Here is a 21,656-nt window from a genome sequence, read left to right on the forward strand (position 1 = left end):
GGTGGTGGTTGTTTTAAATGCATTTTGAAGCTTGATAAGTTATTTTTCCTAATTGAAGAGGAAAAAGAATGAAAAAAGTCATGTGTCTAATTGAAAGAAACTTGTTATAATTTATACTTGATAAATTGTTCTCACCATCAAACATTTTCTGGCCAACTATGCAGCAAAATCTTCTAAAAGAAAAGAGTTGTAGAAGGAGTTGTTGCTGCTGTGATAAATAAAATTTTGTTACTGATCTGCTGATGTTATTAGTGCTGATTGTTGATAAAACTAGTGATAAAAATGTTGCTCTAATTGCTGATTAATATGTTAACTAAATTGCTTATGAAATTATTGATAGGTGAGCTTTTTAATTATTATCTATTGAAGAATGCTAGGGGACAATTTATTTGTATTGTGTTTATAAAATTGCTCATCAAACTACTTACCAAGTTGTTTGCTATCATGATTTGTATTATGTGTTTGTAGAAATTATTAGGATTCTTCTTTTATGTATTTACTTGTTATTGTTTCTTAGGAAGTGATGATGGATCGTTCTGAGGAGTTAATGAGCAAGTGAATCTTGGCCGAACGCTGAGGAGTCTTGGTTTTAACACAATGGAGATCGTGCAAGTTGCGAAAAAATTTGTGCAGAATCCAGAATTGAAGGCAACCTTTTGGAGTTTGGATGAGGAAAAGGTGGCATTCGCTCGAGATATAATGGAAAACTTTTAGCTAGTATTGGGTGTATTGCTAAATTTATTGAGATATTTTGGTAAACTTAGTAGGGTATTCTGGTAAACTTAACAGACTTATCAGTGTTTTGTTGTTTTTATCTTATGTTAGACAATTGAAGTGCACCGGCTACATTGCAACTCTTTTATGCAGTCTGTTGAATTATGTTTGTATTGGGCAGTTTGTCTATGTAGATTTTCTGCTATTATATTACTAACTTATCCACTAGGTGAATCTTAACTGCATTATGCAATTTTGCACTTAAAACTGTGCAATCCCACAAAGCTTTATTCAATTCTGCATTATCTATGTTAACTTTTAGGTGAATTTTACTTGTATCGGGTAATTTTGCCCCATAAAATAAGTATGTAATTTTACTTATTCAACTTTTGCGTAGCATATGTTGATTTTCTGCTATTCTGCATTTAAATTAATCAACAGGTCTAATGTATCTCTTATGTTAATTTCCTGCATAATATTTACAACCTGAGTTCTTAATTTTTGCACCTACATATTCATGAAAAGAAACCAAAATATACTCTTACAAGTTAAAAAAGGATACTATTAGCTAAAAACATAAACAGCAAACCAAAATACATATAAAAGAAAGCACTTTCCATTGAATTTTCAATTTACATAAGTTCATTACAAGTGAAGGAACCAACAAACAATTGTGTATTTCCTAAAACTATACAAATATAACTCTTCTATTCTTATAGCTAATAACAAAATACAGCCTTATTTAACAAGTGAAGCTAACACCCTGCATGGTGGAATGAATGATTTGTGGAATGAATGATTTACGAGAATGAAGAACGGCCCAATTATCAATCAAGAGAACATCTCCTTTCTGCCATGGAATAGCAACAAATTCTTCCTCAAGTAGTTTAAGACAATCATATACTACATCAGATGGTAATGGCTGGCCATCACCAAAGGTAACAGTCTTCACAGGATCATTCCTTTCATCCTCGCAACCATTGTATGTAGCCACCATGCTATTGAACCATATCTTCCGGTTTCTGCTCTTATCATACTTTACTATTGGGATTGGACCCATGATTGTTTTCACCACATCTTCCAACCACTCCAACTTCATTCCCAATTTAGTAGCCCTACAAGAGTCTCATTCATATGAGCTATGCATGTTCCACAAAATAAGGCAAATTTAGGACATAATTTGAGAAAAGATGAAACCTTTGCTCAGCTCTATGATCTTAGCTGAGGTCAAAAAGGTTGATTTTCAACCACAGCCAATTGGAGAATAAAGGTACAGAGATTTTCAATCCCAAAAATTAGAAACGGGATCAATCAAGAGAGCTACTATAACCGACTAAACAGAGATTAGAAAAAAGAGGCGTGACCAAACATGGCTCTTGTCAGCAACAAAAACAAGAGAAATTTGAAAAAAATTGGGAAAAAGTAAATAGCAAATATTACAAAACATAAGGGCAATAAACTATTAATACAAAACGCTTTGATGAATGCATAGAAAAAGGGCAAAATTTTACTGTTTATGAATACGACACAAATCAACAAAATTGCAACGAACAAGTGAAATATCCATGAATAAAAACAGTGATGAAAGAAGAACATGGAATGGTTTCACTGACTCACCTTCAAGAGAGGCACAACACAAGACGGCCACGTTTAGATTTTGACAATCCAGACAGATTTTTATAGGCGATGCAAACTGCCAACCATGGATGATTGGGAACCCTTGAACCCAATATCCTAAACCCAGAAACAAATCATCAAACACGCTAATCCTGCGAACACCCACACAACAATTAAGAAGAAGAAGAAGAAAGAAAGAAAAGAAGAACGGAAAGAGATTCACCTCAAAGAAGAAGAATCCTCGACAAAGAACAACCGCACAGAAAAGACCCAGCAAATGGCAAAGAAGGAGGAGGCCGACTAGGAAGGAGAGAGATTTCTGGGGGTAGGGTGGGAGGGGTTGGAAAGTGGAAACCCTCGAACCAATTTGGGAAAAGTGTAATCTGAATAGCTTTTTTTTCTTTTATTTACTGAATTTTTAATTCAAAATAAAAGGGTAAAATAGTCATTTTAATTGTGTAGTGTTTTGTTCTATGTAAACCAAACACAATATTAGACATTATTATAATATCATGTCCATCATATCCAAACAATATACATAAACACAAATATTTTATGTCTATGTCTCAAGTATCTATGTCTCAATGTCTATGTCTTAATATATACACAAAACAAACGCAGCCTTAAGTCTTAACACTTTAAAGGAAAGTGAAACACATAGTATAGCTAGCATATGGAATAAAATTTTTGTTAGGCTGAGAAGGTATATATTATTGATGCGGTTCTCATCATTGACTTTGTTTGACATGATCACTCATTTCACATGAGCATCGTCCTTACCTATATTGTTTAAAAAAATTTGACATTTTGGCCTGTTATTATACATATATAATCCGATTTAATGAATGCTATTCTCTTTAAGTAATAATAATAAAAAATTCTAAATATAGAGTTAAATACCTTATTATCACACATGAAAATATCTTTTAGAGTGTGTTTAGATGGAATAATTAAAGAAGAAAAATAATTTTAGAGTATTTAAATTCCTAATGTATAATAAAATAATGTGTTTGAAAATATTTTAGAGAGAATTTTAAAATTCAAGACATTTTGAGGAAGGAATTTATTTTTTGAGAATATTTAAAATTCTTAAAGATAAAATATTTTATTTGTATATTTAATCAAAAGCATTTTTTAATTTCAAGAAATTTTAAAAGGAATTTCAACTACTGAAAATATAAGATTTAATTTTAATTTTCACGTAGAATAGGAAGGAATTTCAATTTCTCTCTTTTTTTTATTTCTAGTTTTCGATTTTCAATTTTCAATTTAAATACTATAAGATTTCAATTCTTTCTTATAAATTTATGAATAAAAAATTATAAGGATTAATTAAGATTTAAAAATAATAAATGATAAAATCAAGTACACATTTTATGAATATAGATAAATTAATTATCTTTTTAAACAAAATATTTTTAAACTACATCTAATATGATTATCTCAACCAAATAAAATATTTTGAAATTAAACTATTAAAGAGAATTTAATTATAGTATTTAATTTGCTTTCTATTTGAACTAGAATAATGAAATTTAAAAAAGTATCTCATCCAAGCAAACCTTTAAATATAATAATAGTAAACATATAATTTTAATAAGCGTTGACAATTGTGCAGCTCTTCTTTCTTAATTATTTCACGGTTAAACTCTCTCCAGGGAAACAGAAAGAGAAATAGGGAATCAATCTTTTTTCTTTTCTTCTTTTTTTTTTTTTTAAATAAGAAAACTAAAGATGCTGTCACCTTTGAGCCGCCATTTTTCATTTTGTAAATACAACCGCTCATAGATTTTATTTTAAAGGCTTATTTTATGTGTGATGAAAAAATAAAAATACTAGCCAACCAATTATTTTTAATTAAATTTAATTAAATTAAATTTTGATATTTGTTGTTTTTAAAGTTTGGTAAAAATTTCAAAAATACTTCTAAATTTTATTTTGTTTTAATTTTATCACAAAAGTTTTTGATTTGCATCAAATATACTCTCGACGGCTAAATTTTCAAAAAATTTAAGACTAATATAACAATAATGTATGAAAATTATGCTTGCTTTGCTTATGTTGAGGGTTTTTTTATGAAATTGTTATTGAATTGGTCTTAAATTTTTTGAAAAATTAGCCGTCAGTGGTATACTTGATGCAAATCGAAAACTTTTGAGACAAAATTGAAACAAAATAAAATTTAGGAGTATTTTAAAAATTTTTGTCAAACTTTAGGCACAAAAAATATACTTACCCAACTATAAATATGTAATTGTTGAATTTTAATGCTCCACTTCTGTTGTTAAAATTTAAATTTGTGTTTGCAGTTTTATTGGTTCTGTTGCTGAATCTGTAATAATATAATTCTGTTGAGATATTATTGTTTGAATTTGAATGTAAAATTCTGAATTTAAATGCTCTTTCTCTTTAAAATTAATTTTTCAGCAGTGATGAATAACTTATTTTTTTAGTCATTCTCTCACTCTCTTTGTTTTGACTTTTTCTGTCACTCTTTTTTTCTTGCTCTATGGTAGTGATAAAAAGAAGAATTTAGGGATGGTGATGATAATAGTGACGGTGGTGGTTGAAGATGAGAGCCGTGGTGAGGAAGAATTTGAATAGGAGTGATGATGTAGAGTAAAAAAAAAGTTAGAGTTAGATTATATTAGAGGGTATTTTAAAAATTTTAAAAGATTTTTAGGATTTGAGTAGTTTTATTAGCAAAAATTCATTTTTTATGTGTAAAAATAGTAATTTTATTTATTTGTGGATAAATTTATTAGTGTTCTAAATTTTTATGAATACAAATAATAGTTTACTAATAATAATAATAATAATAATAATAATAATAATAATATTCAAATTATTTTATCAACTATTATGACAAAGATGTTATCTATTATTAACAATTTTACTAAGTATAGTAGATTTTTTCTATTATATTTTTTTTCTGTGCTAATTTTTAATCTATTATGCATGTGATTTTTTTAATCTATTTTCTTTATTTTTTTTCTATTCTTGTTCTATATAGTGAAGACAGTCAAAATATTTTTAATTTAATATCAGTTTTACATAAATAATATTTATACTCATAACCTCTATATATTCATACATATAATGTCTATAATTAACGAATATTTATGATTATAATATTATCTAATTTTAAGATATGTATTTTTTAAATGATCTTATATGTGCATCAATAAATCATAATTTTAAGGGTAAATTACTGATATAAGTTAAATTAAAAACTAGTTCATGAATCAACCAAGAGACATTTTTATATAGTTCGAATTAGCCTAATTTGAACTTCATCTCTATGTAATTTGAATCATACTTATTCGAATTACACACACACATCCACTAATTAGAATCAACATGATTCGAATTACACACAGTAATTAGAATCAGGGTGATTCAAATTACACACAAAAGCTATCCATAATAATTTGAATTGGGAAGATTTGAATTACTCAAAGAGTTGGTGCCCATAGTAATTCGAAAGAGAGTAATTCGAACTACACACATTTTATGAAATAATTTGCAATACTTTTCAGTCCATAAATTTTTAAAAAAATTAATAATTTATTAAAAAATTTTATTAAAAAATTAATAATTTAAAAATTAAAAAATATATTTTTTATTTCATACATAAAAAAAGCTAACAAAATATTTAATTACGAAACTTCTTTAAAATATTAATGAGCTATCAATTCGAATTCCATACAATACTCTTTGCCCATTTTTAATAGCTCATGAATATTTTTTAATAAATTTTTTAAAATTATATGGTGAGATATTACATGATTCACTACAACATAAGCGGCACTTAGCGGCGGTTCCTGGAGCCGTTTAGCGACGGTTTTGAACCGTCGCAAAACATTTCGCGTTGGTTTAAGAAAATGCCGGAAGATGGAGGCGCGGCTAAACGGATAGCGACGGTTTTATATAACCGTTGGAATAACCGCCGCTAAACGTCTATCAATTTTGCGGCGGTTTGTAAGTCCAACTGTGATATGGTTTCATGAATGCTTTAAGACTATTACCCTTGGTTTGTTAATGAATGAAGTCACATGGTTATGTTTTGATTTATCTAATGTTCTGCTTTCATTCTGATGTAATGCAACTACTCTATGCTACATGTTATGCATTAGTAAAATAGACACATATTCAGTCAAATTTCATCCCAACCACTTCTACCTTCATTGCCAAATTCTTCAGAAATTACAGACACACACAATCACTTACATACATATATACTCAACTTCAATAACCAGTTTCAATACCAAATTATTATTCAGTCACAGTAGCAAATTTTAAATTACATAAAATAGACTTCAATGCCTAAGTACAAACTAACTACAATTGCCCTATTTTCTACCAAACTTTTATCAACCCAGTTTCAGAGGCACCAAACATGGCAAACCCTGGTTGTGATTCGACAAAACCTGCAGCCATGGCTAGCAACATACACAACCAACCCAGCCAACCATGCCGAACACACAAGCAACCTTCAACTTCCACTCAAATGCCTTCACGTCTGCCTTCAGGGCTACGACTTTCCTCTTCAACCTTGCAACATGCAGATCTTCGCTTCCAACTTCTGGATCTGTCCAACGAAAAAACTGACATTCATCATTAACCTACATCAGCCCACCATACTCAGTACCCAGAAACAAAACTTTGGGATCAGCTGAGAATAACTGTTCATGAACTCACCTCATAGTAGACGCAGCCCCAGAATCGGCGACCTGAGTTTTCTTTGGTTCCGGAAACTCGCAACACTGGTCTCTCTCCATGCCCACAAAGAATCCTCCTCTTCTGCGCAGACTCCCTGCTCCGAAATGACCTTGAACTCCCCGACGCCATTGCTGCGCTTGAACCCTAGCCCTAGCAGACGCGTTATGCTTCTCTTTTGGGGGTGACGTTTTTTATTTATAATAAAACTTATTTTTCTATATATTATGTAGGTAAACTACCGGTAACAACCTCAGGGGTAATTGTGTCCAAAAATTTTCGTAATTGGGTGGAAGGACGATTTTAATGTGTTTGTAAAAATTTAGGATGATTTTAATAAAAAAAACCTTTGGGACGAAATTGATTTCGACCTCAGGCCTTGGGGACGAAAAAAGTACTTATCCCTAAAATTTATTATTTTTTTTGACTAATATTTAACCAATTTTAAATTTTAAATCTTAAACTTTAAATTCTAAATTTTAGTGGTATAAAAATAAGGTGTTAGACAAAAATTTTAGTTCTATTATTAAAAAAAATAGTTCCTCAACATTTTTCTATAAAAAATGTTATTTAAATATTTGAAAGTTAAATAGTTTTAAAAATGCGTACTAGACTTCTTCATTATTCAAGGGTGAAATTTTTTTTTTAAAAAAAATGACTATATATAGTGTGAATCATATTAAATTGAGTTTAAACTTTAAAGTGACAAAATGAATGGAGAATAATAAGGGGCTAATATTTTTATTAGAAAAAGTTGGTTCAAATGTATAAAAAAACAAAAAAACAAACAACAAAAATTAATCATCTAATATTTCTCAAGATGAATATTAGTATTTTATACAAAAATGTAGGGTTTTCATTTTTTTAAAACTCTTTTAAACACATGCTAAGGATATTTAATTTGTTTGGGTACGAGCAGTAAATATTGTCAAAATTAGCCGCTTATCTTGCAAGAGAATCCGATACTAAGTAGCTAGTTCTCATATTAAACGATAAAATAGTATTGCAACTATACTTTGCTACTCTCTATATAAAGGCCTTGAATTTTGCAACCAAATGGTATAATAGCAACCAAACAAAGTTGAGTAATTAAACCCCAAATTGAAGTATAGTGCCTGAAACAATCTTTTGGGTTTTTTGTAAAAGGAAGAAGAATTTGATTATGGGAGCCAACTATTCAAATTTGGAATATGTTCAAAGAGCACCAAAGCCATTATCATCAGTAGCTACTTCTCGAATCCTCACCTTTCATTCCTCTGCTAAATGGAAGGCTCACTTTGATGCTTCCAAACAAACAAATAAGCTGGTAAGCTTTGAAAAACTTATATATACAATTAGTTATTAATTATTAATTAGTATCATATAATAGTATTTCATTTTATTATTATTGTTGTCATTAAAATTATTTTGAGAGATATATAATTTATATGAATTTGTTTGCTAAAGATGGTGATTGACTTCACGGCAACATGGTGTGGACCTTGCAAATACATGGACCCAATTTTCAAAGATTTTTCTGCCAAATACACAGAGGTTGAGTTCATTAAACTTGATGTGGATGAGTTAATGGTAAGTTTGTTCGAACTTATTAGTTATTATATATGTGGGATTATTTATATATTCAACATTATTTTAATTTAATTTGTTTACTAATTAACGTACGAGTTGGGATATTGAATCAGGGAGTGGCCCAAGAATTCCAGGTGCAGGCAATGCCAACATTCGTATTAGTTAAGAAAGGAAAAATTGTTGATAAGGTGGTTGGTGCAAGAAAGGAGGAGTTGCAGAAGCTTATTGAGAAACACAGGAAATGAATAATGATATTATGATCTTACTAGTTGTTAATGGTACCCTCAAGCAATCATTATCTATAGAACTTGTGAAATAATACCCCCAACTAATTATACTAGGTTGGTGCCCTCTAATAGTATTGCTTGAGCGTTACGTCAGTGTGTAATAATATGTACTTATATGTATGTAAATCTACACCTTTTTTAAGTATCCATGCATTGCATTATTTTATGAATGTGAAACTACTATATTATTATTATTATTATTAAGTCGAATTTTGAAAAAAAATTTCGTATAATAAGTAAATTCACGAAGTGCTACTCAGAATTTATGTTTTTGAAGTTATAAAATATTTGGGTGCATGGTTGGATCAGGTGACAACTACTACTTAAGAATTTGTTCCATATAGTACTTAGGAAATCACATATATCTGCTATTGCATAATTCAATTGGTATTGATGAAACTTATTTCTAAGAAAAAAAATATATATTATGTTTTAATGGTGTATAGAAAATTCTAATTTATTATTTATAAAAATAATCCAAAATAAATTATAGGTAAAAATTCTCTCGTGTGAAAGTTGATAATTAAAAATATTGGACAATTTTAAATTTCTTGACCCAAGACTATTCATGTTACATCATTAACCTAAATTCACGATTATAATGAAGAAAATTTAATTTTATGATTTTTTTATTTTTATTATGAACCAAAATCTAGCAAATTTTTATTTTAAGCTTAATAGTAACTCTCTGATGGAATATGTGGGTATTAGTTTCCATTAATCCCTGAAGGCCCAAAATAAAATATTTAATTTTATTTTTATTTAAACTCGAATAAAAACTAATAATAACTTACTTTATTTAGCATTTAATAATAGATGAGATCATTTATATACTATAAAGCATTGATACGAATATAGACACGGGACAAGGAACACGATACGACACATGATACAGCGACCCGTGAATTCTAAAAGTTGTTGGACATGGGGACATGCATATATTAATAATATAATATATTCATTAATATTAAATCAATAAGTATTTTAAAAAATAATCATATGATATGCATTTTTTTCTAAAGTATATAAATATTCAAAAGATGAAATTCTACACTCCTATGTCTTAGTAGAGATAGTAAGAGTTTTATACATCACATGTACCTCCTATGTCTTAATAGAGATAGTAAGAATTTTGTACATCACATGTATACAAAAAAAAAGTTATCTAAAGTCATATTATTTCTCTATCATATATGGTTGATATCTTCATCATTAGAAAAAGTTACTCTTTCCAACTCCGGTTCATCAAGAGAAATGTGAGCAACTTCAAGAATACTATTTTCTTCATCAATTGATAAAAAAACATCTCCAGCAATATCCCACATCATAGTTTCTCCTTTATTGTATTGTGGAGTTTTTTTTGAAAGAGGACGAAAATTAGTATGGACAAATACTAAATTTTCTGCACGTTTAAGTTTCAACTTGTTTCTTTTTAGAGAATAGGTAAAAGAATAAGTACTCCAATTCGTTTCACAAGAAGAAGATGAAGATGGTTGTAGACTTGTTTATTTGATCTTAGATATTCATATAAAGTGATTAAAGAAGAGTATATAGAACCAAGAATTAAACCATGGAGAAACATTCTCTCTTACTTAGAATGGAGCAAGCAAACGACCGGAGAAACAATGAACAGGCAGCGAGCACCAGTGAACAGGGAGCAACGACGACGAACACGGCGGAAGTGGCGGCGATGACCAAAGTTATAGAGATTAACGACTAACACTCATATGGCGACGACGACCGGAGGTGGCAGCGACGACCGGAGGTGGTGGGAGACCGGCAGTAACGAGTAGAGGGTGAGTACGTATGGAGCCAAAGAGAGTGGGGCGGTGGATGGGGAAAAATTAGAGACTTAGGTTTTACCGTTTCACTTTTGTAAAACCTAAAAATCACTAAAGTTTAACTTTTGGACCGTGTCATGTGTGTATGGGTCATGTCCGGACCGTGTTTGGCAATTTTTTTTGTTTTTTTAAACAGGAAACGTTTGGACATGGGAGACACGCGTGTCGGACGAGTACCTATGTGCGTCATGTCCAAAATGTGTCCGACACGCTAATATAGCAACTCAACGAAGTGTCCATATTTCATAGTTTATATATATAAGTCATATAATATGAAATAGCTAATGTGCTTGTAATCAATTATATATTATCCATAAATAGATCTAACAATTCTTAACTATTAACTACGCATGAAGATAACTGCATATTAGTCAACTATTTTTTTTTTTTTTGTGCTTGGAGGGAGCTTAAAACCCAAAGAAGAAAAAAAGAGACAAAGATTGCACTCTAATTAGATGGGGTAACGGGGGATCCCTCTTCCATGATCAGCTACCGTTCCTTTGAGATCTCCATAAGATAAATCTACAAAGTGATATCCTGCTTCTTTCCTTGTACTTTTCTTCGCTAGCCATCCAGATAGTTAAAACATTAAGACATTGAATCTATAGACCCTCCACGTTATGTAACTCTTCAGTTTTCACTGAATTAATCATCATCAATTAATATGCTACTTCACCTCATACAAAGTCACACTTGATATTTCAATACTACACATATGAACAACCTCCAAGCAATTTGAATGATTTCAGCAATGCTAAGAGAGCACTTCTCAAAACTCTTTTATTCGTTGCAAATCATAAAGTCCAGATCAGACAATTCTTTGGCTTAATTAGCTTTTCAAATTTCATGGCACACTTATTCGGCCCTTTTAGCATGAAATCTGGCATAAAACTCAGCCTTTGAACTCTTAGCGGATAAATTCTATCTAATTTTTCGCATCAAGTTCATTCATAAAAAATATATTAGATTTTTATCCCCGCCCAACTATACACTTCATGTATCTTTCTAATAACTAAAACATAATCATACCGTGGCCAGCTAAAACTAAAAGTAGAGGGGTTTTAATCTACACCATTAGTTAATTAATTCATAATAAGTGATCCGATAAAAGTGATTACGTGCACTAAAATTCTCCATTACCATTTGTGTAATGCACTTTATAAACCGTTCGTCAAGTTGGAAGGAAATATCAACCAAATTAAACTACCAGTTGGATTCGCTCATTTTGGTTCACCCTATGACCCTAGCAGCATCTAGAGCAACGCAATCAGTAACGAGAAAAACCAGCCCTGGAATCGAAATTCCAATCATACTTTTGCTTGAGAGAGAGAGAATCCATATCATACCTCTTGGTATAGCAGTGAGTGGCAAGAGTCAAAAAGGTATGCAAAGGTGCTACTATGTATAATACAGATTTTCAACAAAGCAAATATTAATTAGCGATTAGATGCTTGGTTAAAGAAACTTTTTGTCACAATTTATTTTAAATAAGATTTTATTCGATATTATTTTCACCTATTTCAACTTTATCGTCGGCCTTTTTACTTTAGAAAAAAATGGAAAAAGGAAACGGATATCATTCTACCTCCTTTTTATACATTGGCTATCAATCTCAAGGTGTTTAAAAAAGATTTACAAGGTAAAAGGGCGGATATCATTGTACCTCTTTTTACTCCCACCGTGTATATTGTAGAAATAAAAAGTTTTTCTAAATAATGCTCGAACTTGAGCTTAATCAGCTAATGATTATTTAGCCAAAGGCACCTTAAACTCTTTTAAGTTCTAATTGTACTCCAGTCATCTAAACTAAAAAGTAACCGAACAGGAATAGAATTTGTAGATATTTTGATAGGGAAAAAGAAAAACTTTTTCTGATGTTTCCAAACAGAATATATTTTAACGGCCTACACATGCAGAACAAAATTCACATAGTGGCCATTATTAATTTACTATTTCTAGTCTACTAGTGATTAACGAGAGAAAGAGGTGTTCCTATTCCTGCCGCAGAAAATGCCAGCGTTAGATACTGGCTCTTCTTCTGCCTTCTCAGTTCTCTATTCTGTTTATTTTTTAACTTCGATTCTGAACCATGTAAGTTGTAACTAAGGCCTACCATAAAGGTTACATTGTTGTTACAATAAGTTGTCAGCGCCGAAGCTGCTATTCAACATCAGTGGTAAATGCACTGACAATAGAGTCACATAACAGGTTGATTTCATTTTTCGTTACTTCATTTCATGGGTCTACATCTTCAGGAAAGGTGGCTTGACCAGCGTATATGTATTGCATTTCATCCTTCCATGTCTGCACAAAACACACAATCGTTATCAAGATAGAATAATTATAATCAAACTGCATTTTGTATAGGGTTTATCACAAATGTTCCACCTCATATCGGAATGCAATTCTCAAACTGGGAACATTTGTCTTGTGAATATCATTTCCTTCCGGACCTCTAAGGAAATACTTGTCCCCAAGCCAACGTAACTGTAAAAGGAAGGGAAAATAAATAAATTAAATAAAAAATCAAGACATTTATAAATCAGGAAAGAGCCAGGTAAACAATATTTTATAAACGTCCATGCAATAATATTATAACTGTAACAGCATGTGGATAGCTATCAGTTTTCACTTTTCACAGCTAAATAATAATAATAATAATAATAATAATAATAATAATAATAATAATAATAATAATAATAATAAGGGTAAAGTATAATTTTCATCTCTAAGGTTTGCAATTTTTTCCAAAAATATCCTTAACGTTTAATTTTATTCAATTTTGTCCCTAACATTTTCGATTCATTCAATTTTGCCATTAACGTTTTCGATTTGTTTCAAAAATATCCCTAAACATTTTCAACTTTGTTCCCAACATTTCAGATGGAGTTAACACTCGGGTAGTTTTGATACAAACCGAAAACGTTAGGGCCAAAATTGAATACAATTAAATGTTAAACATACTTTACCCTAATAATAAAAAATAAAAGAAAAGAAAAACAGGTAATCCAGTGCATAAAATTCCTACACCATTTCATTTACCTTGGTCTGATGTGAAAATCCAGACTGGTAGACAGAATTTCTGGCAATTTCGCACATATCACACGCAGAGAGTTTCCATACCTGCAGTGCATGTGAAAATTATTGACCCCTAGAAGAAATGATGCAACAAAATATTGAACTGTTGTCAGCCAAGAAAAAGGAGCCTAGGTGTTTTAACAGAGAGCAAACCTTTGCTGCGACGCTATATTCCTCAAGCAAGGGCTCTTTTGTCAAATGAATTTGCAAAGGATCATCAGTAGAAAGAGAGACATTCAGACCTCGCTGGAAAAACATGGGCAATGGATTGCGAGAATAGTCCAAGAAAAGTGAATTATTGCTAAGTGGTGACATTGCCAATCCAACCTAAAAAGATAACATGACTGCCATTAAAATTTTATCACAAATTTTTCAAGATTTACAACAAACGCAAACTACGATTGCAGCATGATAGATATTGTTATGTTGACCAAATGACTGACTATTCATGAGGGGTTAACCTGTGCGAGGTAATATAAATATTGCAACACAGGAGTTTTCCGTAGATTAATCCCATGGGAAATGTTATGGCATAGGAGGAAAGCAGCAGCCAAATGATCACTATCGCCTGCCTGCATAAGCAAGTAAAATATATTAACCATCTTAAATAAAATAAATAATCAAATCATACAGCTACTATAGCACACAGAAAACAACCTCTCCGCAATGGGGCCGCAACTTAATAGTGGTCATTCCTTTAGATTCACGGAGCTGAAACCAATAGAAAGTAAGATATTAAATATGTTGGAAAAAGAAAGAGAAGACAATAACTAGAAGCTGAAGACGTGTATGCAGAGGGAAATAACATTAACCTTGTTGAGGGTGTACAGGTTTGCATAACAGTAATAAAGATAGTAAGAGTATGCTGGATTGAATTCATTTGTCCACTCTGCTGGTGTAGGCATGTGCTTAGTTGGACGCCTTTCAGGTTTACTTTCATCATCTACAAGGTCAAATCCAACCACCTGCTTTCAAAAAAGTAACATGTTATACCTAGTAAATTTTGAAGACAAGAATTAAAAATGGTGCTTCCTTTTTTCATGATTTTAATAATTGAACAATACACAATTGTAACAATGACATTATAAAGAATCGAATGCCGGCTCTCAAATCGAACTTCATCCTCTACTGCTGACATATGAACTGTGAAGTAAAACTTAATGTTCAGAAAAGCACGCCTTTATTACTACAAAGCAACACTGTACAGATGGTAGCTACTTAAAAAAAAATCTTTGAACAAAAGAAGAACAACAGCTTGATTTTAAATATATAGGGTTGAATACATAACTGTTATTGAATAACAAGGTATTTGCAAGATGAATAAAAGAAGCAATTTGCAAAGTACTCAAATAAACTGAAGCTCATGAATATTTAGCTCCATTATAATTGAGTATGCCTTTCAACTAGCTGAACAGGCACAATCAAATCCAATATAGAAAGTCAGTCATTAGTAGCCACACAGTAGCAATGAGCAATTTACATAGTGGCACCGGTAAAGCACCACAAAGTTGCTTGATGTATCATTGTCACAACATGACATAGTTACACAAGAAATGTTCACTGCTATAATCAGATGACACATACTGAATGTCATTTAACTTTATGACTTCTACATTTGAACATACATAATAGAGCTATGAGCACAAAGGAAGGGTCAAATTGACTAACCTGCTTCAAAAACAAATGTAATTGAGGATGAGAGTTTGGATCAATTGTGACTTCAAATAGAGGAATAAACACATTATCCAAAATATTCTGGAAGGAGGTAACAATTCCCATATTCTTGTATACGTTGTATAGTCGTGGTAACTGTGCAAATGGAAGTTTCATAAAAAAAGATGATAGTTAAAGTCAAAATCATATACAAGTCGACGCACCAAACACAATTCTGAATAAACAATTAAGACGTATGATGTATGAAGTTAGAAATATTATATCACATCACATCACAAAGAGCATGCATTAAAATGCTGCAAATGGTGTTTCTTCAACATGATCAAATCTAAGCCTCATCTTTCTTTGCTTGTAGAAAAAATTGCATTATATGTCCATTATCTATGTAAGGATCCGTATAATTAACATGGCACATTCCAACAAATATCAAGTGACTTCTCTCTTATTTTCTCTTTTACAATTCTTTTCTTTTGGGAAGAAGCAATGCAGTGCAAGGTTAGTTGCCACTTGCTAATCTAGAAGTTAAACCCACTTAACAACTTATGGTAGTGAAGCAGGAATTCATGTGGAGACTAAAGTGATGATGCTGTTGACAACAAGCAGAGTTCTCCTAGTTCCAACAAACATAGCACTATAAAAGTAATATAAAGACCTGAAAATGCTCATGCAACAAAGACATTTTACATCAAAGAATTGTGGTTACAGACTTGCTGTGCATATGTTTGAGTGATAACACCCGTGAGTTAATGCTATAATTTGCAAGAATTAAGAAGATTCACTTTCAACAACAGGATACAGGAATATTACAGCACTCGTTGCAGACTGCATACAATTTTGAAGTTACTTACTTCAACCACTTTTCCAAGGGTACTAATCATGAGTATTTCCTTCTTTCTTTTTCTTCTTTTCTTTTTCTCTTTTTTTTTGGATAAAATATTCTCTCCAAATATTTACCACTGTTCATTACAAGTTCAGGCTGAAAAACAAAACAATCCTAAAACTCAAACTAAGGAAACCCATTTGAGTATTAAAAAGACCTATAAACAGTCACAATAAATAAGTAAATAAATGACTGTAAAGTTATGGGAAGTTGGTCTATAGTCTATAAGAATCTTGGTATAAATATCAAATTAGTATCACCAGAAGAGTCAATCAGTTAGGACAGACTTTTATGAGGTCAGATGGATCATATCCGGGCCTCAATGGTTTATCATCAGACTATGCATATCAAAGAATAGATGTTAAAAATTATGCCTCAAGACAGAATAACACACCTGGATTAGCCATACAGCATTCTTGTTATAAATAGCATTGTTAACAAACCAACTTGCTAGCTGGTCCCATTCACTCTGTTTTCTTCCATAAACAGAGATCCTGTACTCAGCCATCTGAAATTTGATTTATAAATAGAAATGAATTAATATATAAGACACAAAAACATTTAACAGAAAAAAGTCTATGCCTGTGAATAAGTTACCTGATATTTGCTAGCTTCAAGATCAGTTAAAACTTGCTTTGTTACTTCAGCCAGAAACCTTCCTGTGAATGTGGGTACGTTTAAGCTATTGTGAAACAATAAAGCATCAACACTTTTAATACATTCAGAGTTCCTACAGCTTAAAAAATTATACAATAGGCATCTTTCATAATCTTAAACAAACCCTGGATAAGATTATCCTGCTTTAAAAATATCTCTCTGAGTCTGCTTTGCCCGCAAGGATTGTACTTGAGGTTGAATTTGTCAAATCTATGAAATGTACTCTTATCTGCATGGACGTCCAACAAATCGACATTCAGATCATACCTGCATTACGATTGCCTCCTATTAGAAACATGCAGACAAGATAAAAGCTCATAAATATAGCAAGCATCTTTCTACAAGTCATTAGATGAAAATTCAGCAGAAAAATAATTCATACCCAGTTAAATCCAAACTCTCAAAAACCTCCTTAAGTGTCATATACTTTCCATCTCTAAATATAACAACCTGCCAACATGTATGAATACTATTAGCAACATTAAGAGGAAATAACAACTAAAAATTAGATGAAGAAAAAGGATGCGAAAACAACCTACATTATTTTGGTCTCAAAAAATAAAAAACAAAAAACGGATTTGCTTAAGAATGCCCTTAAAGCACTTGTTAGGGAAATAAACCTAGAAAGCCTTTATCCTTCTAATACATTTAATGCACTGAAAATTTTTAAAATTTTTTTTAAAAAAAAAATTAAAATTATCTACTTCTAGTACCTTAACAAGTGCCTTAAGTGCGGGCACTCATCAGTTAAACCCCTAAATCAGTCCGAAAGTAGATTATCACCTCATCAGGTTCTTTTCTTAGTTTTGACTTAATGAAGCGGAGGAGATGCTTCTGATTCATGCAAGCCGAATGGTGAATGTGAGTATCAACTTTTCGGATGTTGTAAAAATCTCGATGTGGTGCACCTTTCTGGGCTAGAAACTCCCTATCTGCATTTAGTAATAGATGAAGGCGGAATTTCTGTATAATGATCAGATGCATGTTAACCAAAAGCCAGAGGCAAAACACAAATAGATCACATATGCAAAGGTTGTGTAAACATACTTCCTCCAGAAACCGAAGCCTATGATAGCATGCAGAGCGAACATTCCCAACAGACATAACTTTAAGAATGTAATGCATATCTGTAAAAAATGTTGTTGAGCTTGCAACAGGGAAGAGCTCTTCAGTGTCTGCACACAGTTCCACACGAAGCTCAGTCATTCTATGCTTAACAGAAAGAAATAAAAAAGCTGAAAATGATCATTGCATTGCCTTGTTTTTACAACTGTGTGCTCACCAGTTTTATTTGCATAGACATGTATGACTCCATCTTCCATTCTAAAATGATGCTGTTAGAAACATTAGAACATCAGTATAACAATTTTGAAAACCACTTCAAGGGGGAAAGAAAAAGGTTACTGTTAGTATCTCTAGCAGATGGGAACAAAAATATCTGAGGGGAATAATGGAAAACAACTAACTTACTGGTGTTGCTTCAACTGGTTCAAAATGAAATGGGTCAGAGTCAGCCTCCACAGGTTCAGCCTTCCATGGAAGGTTTTCCTTGTAAACATATTGCTTACGCAAATCTAAGCACTCTCTAATCATCTTGCACACTTCCTCTTCTTCTATGTTTATTGGCTCTGAACATTTTTATAAAGGAGAAAAAATGCATCAAATCACTGTGAAAAGAATAAAATTAGAAAAATGCCAAACACAAGAATCACAGTACAGATTATGTTACAAATATGACATTACCGTTCACTGTGTTTCTTTTAGGGAAAACACTACTGATAAAAGCAAGGTCTTTTTCAGCAGCATGTGCTGAATTTGAATCCACTGTTCCATCAGTATTCATATCGCCACCTGCTTTCCCTTCTTTTGAAACCTCTCCAGACATCTGGTGTGCAGAGTTTGCATCATCGAGCCTGAAAGCAACACCGGATAAATTGCACATGTTTGGATTCAGTCCCTGCAACAACATAGCAAACCATTTAAAACAATGTACAATGAACAATAGCATACCAAAATCAAGCAAGGAAGGATAATTGATGGTCATCCACCACACTTCATAGCCTATGATTTTTCAACCATGAACAGATTGTTTGGACCAAATTAAAATCTGGCAGTTTCAATACTTACTACAAGGGTTCCATTACCTGATGTGAGAGTTTGTTAAACATCGGGAGACTTCTGGTTTTGTTATGGATGAGTTATAAATTTTTAAAAGATTCATTAAATTAATAACAGCCATAAATATTTGGCAACTCACTTGGTTACCTTTGACCCAAAGACATGCATGAAGGATATGTCCCCTTCACAATCCAATATAACGGTAGGTAACAATTTTCATATGTAACTGAAATCACAAGCATGTTCCCCAACTAGGCCCCTAAACTGGGGGGAAGAAGGAGGGTGGAAGAGAAGGGGGGGGATTGAAAATAATCAACATTCACAATTCCAAAAGGTAAGAAAACATATTCTCACATAATTATTCGAAGAATCTCTAGTCCCAGGGTAGAAAGGAATGCGACTGTCATCACCAAGCTGTGTTCCCTCCTCGTCAGAATCTTCAGTACTTTCAAAAGCAGTTCGCCCCGGCGACCTCGGGGTCATGATTCTACCAACAGATGCTATTCTCTCACGAAAAAAAAAAAAAAAAAGAAAGAAACTCGACTTCTACCTCACACTAGTTTCTACTTCGATAGCGTTAAATGAATGATCAAATTACAGATAAAAACACATAATATAAGCATCCTCTCAAACGAAAACAGACAGAAAAATAAATGAATAACTGATTGAGAATTGAATCAAAACGACTTCAACTTCACGGAAAGTTGAAAAAACCTTAGATAAACTTAAAACAAGTTCAAGCTCGAGAGTTCGAATTCGCACCGGTTGTGGATCGCGTTCGAAGAGAAGGAAGCCCTAGCGGCGCAAACTTGAGATTATCAAGCGACGAGACACGGTTCTGCGCAGTGTTCCCGAACCTAGGGTCCTCCGGGAACCAATCCGCCGCAGAAGCCACGTTCGGCATAGAAGACGAAATCCTATAGCTCCGAAGCAAGCTTTCGTCCACGGACCTTGTCAGGCTTCCCTGATAGTGTGTCGAATCAGCGTCGAATTCTCCGCCGAAGCCGCTCCGATCGTCGCCGTCTTCGTATTCTTCTTCTTCGAAGTCATCGTAGTCGTCGATGTCGGCATCGACGGCGCCGCTAGAGGAAGTACGAGGTGGCCCGCGGCGGACCTCGACGAGGCGGTGGAGGACGTGGTCAACGGTGCGGCGGTGGATGTAGAAGGCGGAGATGGCCATGAAGGAGGCTCCGAGCAGAGCCGCCATTGCGAGGTGCATAGAAGGTGGAAGCGACATGGAAGATGAAGGATCCATTGTAGCAACTGATTGATGATGGTGGTGGTGATCACATTCAACTACAAGAACTCGAACTCGGTAGCTGAGTCACTCAACGAGTTGACACACACTAAAACGGAGTCGGATACAGTGAAGACTGAAGAGCTAAGAGCGAAGAAGAAATGCGAAACTCAGCTACTGCTTCATTTGCTCCACCTCAATACTGTTCAGAGGTGTCTAGGGAGATCCCTAAGTGGGACCCACCCGTTAATGCCACGTGGCTCGTTGTTATTTGCTGTTAACCCCTACCCTTTTTGTGGGGCTTTGAGAAATCGAAAAAATAAATATCTATTAAAAGATATTTTTTTTATTCTTTTTGACGAGCCGTAAGCCCGTAATAGGTTGATTACGTTTTTTTGTTTGGGTCATGTATTAGGTTGATTACTGTACATAAGAATAAAATTAAGTGGGCTATGTTAACATCTTTTTGGTTGTGCTTCAAATTTTTTTTTGACCAGGTTGTGCTTCAAATTGCAAAAGGTTTCTCGCCAAAAAGACTTTCACTGGACCAAACTAGACCAAAACATATCCCGACCAAGAAAAAACACCAGAATAAGTAGTAGTACCACGTCCAAAAAAAAAAAGTAGTAATACCAATGTAATCTGTATTTAAATTCTAATAATAATAATAATAATAATAAATATTTAATTAATATATGTTTTAGAAACACAAGTTAATATATCACATCATCATTAACAAAATGCTTCGCCTTCATTTCCATCATCCGACAATGTCAACGTTCTAACCACGTTGGTCCTAGTGATGGCCAGGCCGGTTGCAAGTTGCATTGCATATGGATTTGATCAACCTGCTGGTCAGAAGCTCTATCTATGCTTACATGCATTTGAATTTACTTTTGAAATGTTGACGAGTAGTAATAATGTATGCCAAGATTTCCCTTTCAAATTTTTAAAATGGTTATCTTTTAGTTATTCGCCTTTGACTAGAAGACAACGACAAAAGCAATTTTTTCCACTCATGAGTAATCAACAACCACACTAATTCCCATCTTGTTTTATTGTCAAAAATCATGCTACTAAAGTTAATCATTCTGTGACGAGCCTGATCTGTATGATTGAGACATGCAATACTGTATATTCGTAGAGGAAAAGTTCTTGAATAATATTTTTTATATCATCAAACTATTCATCCTAAACAATAATTTAAATTAATAAAAAATATAATATAAATAGTTATGTATTTAATATTTTTTAAATAAATACTT

The 21,656-nt window shown here is 32.6% G+C and overlaps 3 protein-coding genes across 3 annotated transcripts; 1 reads left to right on the forward strand and 2 right to left on the reverse strand.

Annotated features, from left to right (window-relative positions):
- Positions 1-6,483: 6,483 nt before the first annotated feature.
- LOC107481108 (uncharacterized) lies at positions 6,484-7,182 on the reverse strand. The gene is made up of 3 exons (XM_016101323.1): positions 7,033-7,182; positions 6,786-6,956; positions 6,484-6,528 (listed from the first exon to the last, which is right to left on the reverse strand). The coding sequence occupies exons 1-3, from the start codon at positions 7,180-7,182 to the stop codon at positions 6,484-6,486; spliced, it is 366 nt and encodes a 121-aa protein (XP_015956809.1).
- A 928-nt stretch (positions 7,183-8,110) lies between these two features.
- LOC107481170 (thioredoxin H2) lies at positions 8,111-9,051 on the forward strand. The gene is made up of 3 exons (XM_016101386.3): positions 8,111-8,356; positions 8,497-8,619; positions 8,733-9,051. Exons 1-3 carry the CDS (start codon positions 8,213-8,215, stop codon positions 8,862-8,864), a joined length of 399 nt encoding a protein of 132 aa, XP_015956872.1. The 5' UTR covers positions 8,111-8,212; the 3' UTR covers positions 8,865-9,051.
- Positions 9,052-12,717: 3,666 nt separating this feature from the next.
- LOC107481107 (AMP deaminase) lies at positions 12,718-20,573 on the reverse strand. Its single transcript, XM_052258520.1, has 19 exons — positions 19,897-20,573; positions 19,509-19,661; positions 18,780-18,993; positions 18,507-18,664; positions 18,319-18,370; positions 18,084-18,211; positions 17,820-17,999; positions 17,419-17,486; positions 17,161-17,303; positions 16,977-17,038; positions 16,774-16,887; positions 15,494-15,634; positions 14,638-14,790; positions 14,483-14,536; positions 14,287-14,397; positions 13,979-14,152; positions 13,790-13,870; positions 13,136-13,234; positions 12,718-13,051 (listed from the first exon to the last, which is right to left on the reverse strand). The coding sequence occupies exons 1-19, from the start codon at positions 20,407-20,409 to the stop codon at positions 12,983-12,985; spliced, it is 2,667 nt and encodes an 888-aa protein (XP_052114480.1). The 5' UTR covers positions 20,410-20,573; the 3' UTR covers positions 12,718-12,982.
- Positions 20,574-21,656: the final 1,083 nt, after the last annotated feature.

This window comes from Arachis duranensis, chromosome 3 (genome assembly GCF_000817695.3).
Source record: "Arachis duranensis cultivar V14167 chromosome 3, aradu.V14167.gnm2.J7QH, whole genome shotgun sequence".
NCBI classification, from domain to species: Eukaryota; Viridiplantae; Streptophyta; class Magnoliopsida; order Fabales; family Fabaceae; genus Arachis; species Arachis duranensis.

Bases quoted from the DNA above. Each gene is read 5' to 3' on its own strand.
- LOC107481108 (XM_016101323.1), bottom strand. From the start codon at position 7,182: ATGGCGTCGGGGAGTTCAAGGTCATTTCGGAGCAGGGAGTCTGCGCAG. The intron at 6,957-7,032 runs GTGAGTTCATGA...GGGCTGATGTAG, and splicing joins GGGGCTGCGTCTACTATGAG to GTTAATGATGAATGTCAGTT. The intron at 6,529-6,785 runs GTATGTTGCTAG...TAATTTCTGAAG, and splicing joins TGGTTGGCTGGGTTGGTTGT to AATTTGGCAATGAAGGTAGA.
- LOC107481170 (XM_016101386.3), top strand. From the start codon at position 8,213: ATGGGAGCCAACTATTCAAATTTGGAATATGTTCAAAGAGCACCAAAG. The intron at 8,357-8,496 runs GTAAGCTTTGAA...TGTTTGCTAAAG, and splicing joins CCAAACAAACAAATAAGCTG to ATGGTGATTGACTTCACGGC. The intron at 8,620-8,732 runs GTAAGTTTGTTC...ATATTGAATCAG, and splicing joins TTGATGTGGATGAGTTAATG to GGAGTGGCCCAAGAATTCCA.
- LOC107481107 (XM_052258520.1), bottom strand. From the start codon at position 20,409: ATGGATCCTTCATCTTCCATGTCGCTTCCACCTTCTATGCACCTCGCA. The intron at 15,635-16,773 runs GTGTGTTATTCT...CCATTTGCACAG, and splicing joins ATGCTGTATGGCTAATCCAG to TTACCACGACTATACAACGT. The intron at 14,398-14,482 runs GTTGTTTTCTGT...TTGCTTATGCAG, and splicing joins TGCGGCCCCATTGCGGAGAG to GCAGGCGATAGTGATCATTT.